This window comes from Myotis brandtii, unplaced genomic scaffold (assembly GCF_000412655.1).
Source record: "Myotis brandtii unplaced genomic scaffold, ASM41265v1 scaffold29, whole genome shotgun sequence".
NCBI lineage: Eukaryota > Metazoa > Chordata > Mammalia > Chiroptera > Vespertilionidae > Myotis > Myotis brandtii.
In genome coordinates this window covers 1,879,634-1,886,763 of record NW_005361075.1, presented here as the reverse complement: position 1 = coordinate 1,886,763, position 7,130 = coordinate 1,879,634, and the positions used below count along the sequence as shown (strand labels likewise).

Here is a 7,130-nt window from a genome sequence, read left to right as displayed (position 1 = left end):
AGGCAGAGAACTGGACACGACTCCAACCAGAGGGCAAAGAGGCCCTGGGCAATGAAGGCTCAAGAAAAGCACATGGGGACAGAGGGGCTGGCAACTGGCCACAAGGAAGCGTGCTGAGTCTGCGTCTTGTCTCTGCATTTAGGGCAGCGACCCAGTGAGAGGTGGTCCAGGAGGAGGTTGCCGAGTGCACCCATGACTAGACTTCCCGCACAGGCGTGTCACCCAGCCCAGGACCACAGAGAGAGGGGAGGGGACTGGGATTGTGGTTACAGGGGCAGCACTTCCTGACTTGGGAAGGGGCGGAGGGAGAAGAGATGGATGGGGTCCGCAGCTTTCTGCCCTTCATCTGGAGGCCTTCTTTTTGGTTGCACAGCTGCTGCCGGAAGTTTTGGTGAGGGGATCCTTGAACTCGCTGCCACAGCTGCCTTTGGTTTTGAGTTCGGCCCCAGGTTTGTAGCTGTAACTGCTGGAGGCGCCGAAGCCCATGCTGAAGCCAGCCCCTCCAGCTCCGGCTCCCGTGTTGCTGATGACAGCTGCAACGGGCGAGAGGAGAACCCAGCCCCATCATCCGGGGCCCTCCCTTAGTTCTCTTCCCTATGGTGGCTTCACATTGAGAGAGATTCTCTCTGTGTACATTTTTAGTGAACTGGGAGATTTTCATCAGCACTGTCCTTTTTGACTCACTTGGCCTTTTCCTGTTAGGTTGTGTCACTCAGTCACTATCCGACTTTAAGCTTCTGCAGGTTCTACCAGTGAATTTGCCCACAGGAAGGGCCACAGGAAGAAAGGCCTTCCTGGAGGCCTGGGGCTGCCAGGGTGTTCCTGCCTGTCATAAGACAGCACCTCCCCTCGCTTTCTCTAGTTTTTAAATCTGGAGGAGATTTTAGCTTTCTTTTTCATCATTTCCCTTTCAGGTTTCCCTCAGTAACCTCTTGCTGTCATTCAGGGCTTTTTTTTGGGTCTGGCATCAGTGGAAATATAATGTAGCCATTAAGCATTATTCTTACAACAGACTCTTGGATTATACACTGTTGAGTATTATTTGATTTTCTAAGGCTATACTTGTATTTCATGATATTATTCTTTTTCTCCATCCACTGCTTCTTGTTGGTGACTAAAGCCAGCTCCCTTTTTGTGCCCCTAAGTCGGCCCTGACCCACTCTAGTATTTTGACTTCTCTTTGGTGTCATGGAATTAAAGGAACTTAGACTTGTGGTAGGTGACCAAGGGCAGGACTGGGCCTGTAGGTACTTACAGATGCTCACAGAATTTGGATATTCACCAGACATCCTGAAGAGGAAGGAGAAAAAGAGATAAACCCTCAGTAAACCATCACCCCAAGGTTTCAGGGAGTCTCCTGTGAATGAGCCTCTCCTCTCAGAACATCCCACCTTCCACCCCATCCCAGACTTTTCTTCCCATACACCCCAGCGGGGCCTCTTCAGAAATGGAGAACCAAGATGAAAAATCTGCCACAAGGAGTCAGCACTCCATCAAAGTGGATTTGAGATTACCTGATGTGTAAGATAATTGTGCCCCCACTGCCTTCTAGTTATGCCCTTGGTCTTAGACAAATAAGAGGAATGAGCGCACATGCTCACTGGGCCCCAACTTTGCTAGAGTCACCTTGAAAGTGAATGACTCTTGGAGGTCATCCTGCACCACGAAGGGCCAAGTGATGCTCTGTTTCTCAAACGTTGCTGAATCAGTACTTCCTCTGCTCCCACTTCTTTGGGATATTTTATAACTCAGTTCTTCTTGCTGTCTAACTTCTTGCTGTCTTTTCTACACAGCATGTTAAAGCCCATTTTCTATAAGATTTTACCTCAGTAGGACCTGAACAAAACCAAACTGTTTGCTTTCAATCTTCCTACTAATGCAAAGCGATAACTGGTCCAGACAAAAGATATCGGGCCCTCACCGGCACTCCTCGCCCTCCAGCAGCTTGCGGTAGGTGGCGATCTCCACATCCAGGGCCAGCTTTGTGCTCATCAGCTCCTGGTACTCGCGCAGCATCCGGGCCAGCTCCTCCTTGGCCTGGTTCAGGGCAGCCTCCAGCTCGTCCAGCTTGGCCCGGGCGTCCTTCAGGGCACAGTCGCCCCGCTGCTCGGCATCAGCAATGGCCGTCTCCAGGTTGGAGCACTGAGGGGCAGATGAATTCATCTGAGATCCTGCTCAGACTACCTCCCTTCACTGGGTCCTGACTGACAGTAAACGCTTTGAGGTTGTCCTGGTTCCTCCACCTTTGCACATCACTAGAGGAGAATCTGTCCTTCCCCGACTTCAGGCACAGTGCACCCTAACTCATGCTGTGGCATGTGAAAGTGGAGCATCTCTACCACAGGATGGAGGAGGGAAAGGGCACTAAGAAGGTGGGCACCTGGCACGTGGCCCCTGCCCTCTCCCTCCTGGTCTGTAACATGGGCTATATGATTCTAATGCCAACCCAGAATAGTCTCTGGGTAGCTGACCTCAATGTTGCCTCACAGTGTAAAGGCTGTCTTGGGAGATCCTGTAAATCATGAAAAAAAATTGAGGACTAATAGAGTTCCTATTAATAAAATGTCTGTCCAATAAACACTGAGAGTCTGGCCTCCAAAATTTTGCAGGCAATCATGCTACACAGCAACGCCTTAAACGATAACTGGCAGGTTTTACAAGCTGACAGACACCTGCGGTTGGGTGGAAATGTAACTTGCAGAAAGAAGCTGTAGGTGGGGCTCAGAGGCATTCATGTGAAAGCTGGGGAGGTGAGGGTGGCACGGGATGGGGAGCTTCTGGAGCCTTTAGTCTTGAGTGTGTGTTCTGGTCTCTTGGCTAAGGTTTGGTGGGATCTAAGTGTCTGGCCTCTCTTTCTGGTGTGTCCCTTTCTCTGGAGTCACATTTGTTTCACCCCAAGCACAGCAGCTGACCCTAAGGCCATGTGGAATTCTGGCCTGCTGTCCATCTGGTGTCACTCTCCTCTATCAGGTAGGCCCCCAGCCAGGCAAACACCCATTGCTTTTTGGGTGAGTGGCTAACAGCCGCAGCGGAGACACCTAGGACCCAGCTGCCCAACCAGAAAATAACATGTTCCATCTCAGAAGTGGGGCAGGCAAACTCAGAGCAGAGCCCTAAGCCAAGGCGAGGGTGGGAGGCTTTTAATCCCTACTCTTCTCTAACATCCACTGCCTGATTCTCCTTCCTCCAGCAGATTCATCACATGAAACCTCCCAATGCCTTCCTTCTATCTACTGCACTGGGTCTAAAACCCACTGCCCGGCTTTGAAGGCACCTCTTCCCCTCTCCTTTCTGCCTCCCATCCCAGTGTAATCCCACCCCCTCAGGCTGCTCCAGCCCCTGGGGACTCCTACAGGACTTAGTGGGTGTGCAGCACACTGGGTGGATGTTTCCTCCTTCCATATTGGCTCAGACTATTCTCTCCTGATGAATTACAAATGCCTGAAGGAAGGACCTTTTCCATATTTGGTCCTGTATAGATATTGATGCTCAGTTAACCCTGTAGCTGACTCATTGCATAGAACCCACCTGCTTCTTCACACTCGCTATCTCTGAGCGGATCCTCTGGATCAGGCGGTTGAGCTCTGAGATCTCAGCCTTGGTGAGGTTGAGGTCATCCCCATGCTGACCCGCTGTGACCTGCAGCTCCTGGATCTGAAGTTGGGGGCAAGAGAAGAGGAACACAAGACAGTTGAGTATCCACCTTTTAGGGTGTTCAGCATGGAGAGGGAGGGCCACATGCCATTCTCATTATCCAAGCATCATAGACACAATCGAATCGAAAGAGGGAGGAGGGGAGAGAGATGGCAGAAGGGAAGGAGAGGAGCGGGAGAAAGACAGCTCTTTCCTTCTGGATAGAAAGGTCCTGCCCCATCAGCAGAATCCTTGGGCTCGCAAATGTGAGAGCCTTGGTGGAGTTCAAATTTCCTGTCCTTATTTTGACAAAGTTAGGGACAGGAAGAAAAGCCAAGGCATCTGGATTATCCACAGAAATGGTATCAGAGTCATGTCAGAGCTGTGGCTGGTGTGGCCTCTGCTGTCAGTAAGGGTCATGGCAGGGGAAGGGCTAAGCTCCATATATATCCCTAACTCATGCCAAGGCTACAGTTGGGCTCTAGCCAGTTTGGTTCAGTGGATAGAGCATCTGCCTGCAGACTGAAGGATCCTGGGTTTGATTCTGGTCAAGGGCACATGCCTGGGTTGCAGGCTCAATCCCTAGTTCGGGGCATGTAGGAGGCAACCGATCAATGATTCTCTCTCATCATTGATGTTTCTCTCTCTCCCTCTCCCTTCCTCTCTGGAATCAATAATTTTTTTAACTGCAGTTGGCCTCCCTGATCCACAGGGAGGCATTTCCACAATCCCAGCTGCAAGACGAAGGAGGTCTCCACCCAGCCTAAATACACATGCATGCACATACATGCACACATAATGTGAGGGCAGCACCTGTGGTCACTGGGCACACCTTGGTCTGGTACAGGGCCTCAGCCTCCGCCTTGCTCTTCAAGGCAATCTCCTCGTACTGGGCACGGACCTCGTCAATGATGCTGTCCAGGTTCAGGTCCCGGTTGTTGTCCATGGACAGGATGACAGATGTGTCACTGATGTGCGACTGGATCTGAGCGATCTCCTGGGAACAATTAGGGGAGTGGAGCCAGTTAAAGGCTTCCCCTGAGGGGAGCATGTCTCCTGATCCTCCCTGGTAAAACTGTCGCTGTCCCTTTCTGCCCTTCCTTAGCAGAGCCCAGCAGTGTCAGTGTCTGCGGGGTGTGAGATGAACACATTGGGCTTTCAGCCTGTGTGGGACCATCCTCTCCACCATGGACTCAGGACAGCTCCCACCCCTATTTCACACTCTGCAGCAACATCCACCCTCCACCCATGCAATCAAGTCTAAACTCAGAGTGCTCTAGGGAGTTGCCAATGACCTTCCCTTCTCTAGGCCCCTCATGCTTTAGCACAGCTCAGATCTCTGAGACTGTGAATTCCTGGAAGACAAGAATAATTTTTTCTCCATTATGGTTTCCGAAAAACCCATCTCATAGGTCAGCGCATAGTAGGGCCTCAGCTGCACCGAGTTGAAAGGCTTCTCTGCCAGCCTTTGGTCCACACAACAATCTGGGCCAAGGGCCAGAAGCCACTTGTAAAAGGAGCAGACCACGCGAAGGAGGTCAGTGAGGTCCTTACCCCTTCGTAGAGGCACTTGAAGAATTTTATCTCATCTGTCAAGGAGTCCACCTTGGCCTGGAGCTCAACCTTGTTCATGTAGGCAGCATCCACGTCCTGGGGAACACAGAGAGCAGCCAGCTGACCCACCTCCCTCTCATCTTCCCTCCCTTTCTTCCTCCCTTCCTGCCATAAGAAGCCTCAGGTTCCCTACTCTCTCCACTCCCCTACCCCATGCTTCTCAGGGAGGCCCCATCCCTAAGAGCAAGCCAACTAATATGCAGTGCAATGGTGCACCAGAAGGGTAACAAATGCCGGGGTTTCAAACAGATGGATTCTGGGTGCAGCATATAAAAGACTTGGTGAAAAGAGCACTAAAATTAGAATCCCAGTCATCCCTGCCCAAGGGACTAAGGTTCCTTTTCCTCAGCCAAGTCCTCAGAGAGCCCTCTAGGCTTCCTCCATCCCTTCCTGCTCCCCTTACCTTCTTGAGCATCACAAACTCATTCTCAGCAGTTGTGCGTCTGTTAATCTCCACCTCGTACCTGCGTGGAGCAAGAGAAAGGAGAGAGCACAGCCACTGGATAATTCAGTTCTGCAAATGCTCACTAAGCAGTTAGTGATCATCTCTGTGCTGAGAGCTTCAGGGCAGTGGTCTTCAAACTGAGGTCATGTACCCCTGGGGCATGCATAGCCTTCCTCATGGGAATGTGACAAGGACAGGCTAAAGGAATCAATTTCTAGCTCCTTAGTTCATATGCCGTCTGCCCTAAGATAGATCTGCCGGGGAGATCTATGAGGGAGATGTCATGCAGGTCCCACTGTCCCACCTCCCTTTCATAGCTGCCCCTCCCTGAGACAGCAGAAAGATGGACCCTCCTCCATCTGACACCTTAGTAATGTGCACTAGCCCAGCGTGCAAAACCTCACAGACACCAAACAAAACCTTATCCCACCTGTTTCCTATACATATCCTGTTCCAGGTGCAGCAAGGTCTTGGGAACAGGTGTTTGTATGGGGTGAGCTGTTCTTAATACAGATATATTGTGGATTGGGGAGGTAAGAGTATTGATCATTCCACTTAAAGTTCTCACTATCTCATCCTTTACTATTGACAAAGAATGTATGATAGGACAGTTGTGAGAGCAAACAACATAGAACGTTGGAAAAAATAATTAATACTAGAATATGGCTTTTTTTTTCATACACTTTAACATGAGCACATCTTTTCAGCTTTTATTACTTGCTAAGGCAAATCACTGACTGCCAGGAAGAAAAGTCTTGTTGGATGGCTGAAGTAGTACATGTTAGTGAATGGGAATGCGATATTTCCTAAAACTACCAGACTTTTCTAATTACACTGGATAAAACACAGAAAACAAATTATATGATTTATCTCAGATTTCATGTGTGTTATTCAAAAGATAATTGAAAACTTTTTTTTAACAACTTATGTTATGAAATAGTTGTCCTCCTGTCTGAATCTCTCTCCCTCCCTTACGGGAAAGAAAATTGCAATAGGATCAGCAAAAGATCCAAATCAAAACCCCATCTGTAATCAAGACCCTCCAGGGGCATAACCTCTGCCTTTCCACTCACCTGTTCTTGTAGTCCTCCACCAAATCCTGCATGTTCCTCAGCTCTGAGTCCAGCCTCACCCTGTCCCCCGACAGCGTCTCCAGCTGCTTCCGCAGGCTGCTGATGTAGCCCTCGTACACGGGCTCCAGGTTCTTCCTGCAGCTGTTCACATCCAGCTGCTGTAGCAGGCTCCACTTGGTCTCCAACACCTGGTTCTGCTGCTCCAGGAACCGCACCTGGAACCCAAAGATGGTCATGACCCAGAATCCCCATGCTGTTGACTCTCAAAAGTGGGGAGAGGGCTCCAGAAATCAGATGCAGTCATTCTGGTATTGGGGGTGGGGCAGGAAAGAGCAAGTCTCATTAGAGAGTAGATTCAGTCCGTG

At 50.2% G+C, this 7,130-nt stretch overlaps 1 protein-coding gene across 1 annotated transcript in view; it reads right to left on the bottom strand.

Annotated features, from left to right (window-relative positions):
• Positions 1-7,130, bottom strand: part of LOC102241347 (keratin, type II cytoskeletal 72) — a 9,110-nt gene continuing 1,980 nt past the window's right edge. Inside the window, exons 2-9 of the mRNA XM_005869217.2 lie at positions 6,766-6,980; positions 5,651-5,711; positions 5,188-5,283; positions 4,466-4,630; positions 3,529-3,654; positions 1,922-2,142; positions 1,256-1,290; positions 1-533 (exon numbers count right to left, since the gene is read on the bottom strand). Coding sequence (XP_005869279.1) covers positions 343-533; positions 1,256-1,290; positions 1,922-2,142; positions 3,529-3,654; positions 4,466-4,630; positions 5,188-5,283; positions 5,651-5,711; positions 6,766-6,980 — 1,110 coding nt within the window. The 3' untranslated portion in view covers positions 1-342. The remainder of the gene's footprint in view (positions 534-1,255; positions 1,291-1,921; positions 2,143-3,528; positions 3,655-4,465; positions 4,631-5,187; positions 5,284-5,650; positions 5,712-6,765; positions 6,981-7,130) is intronic.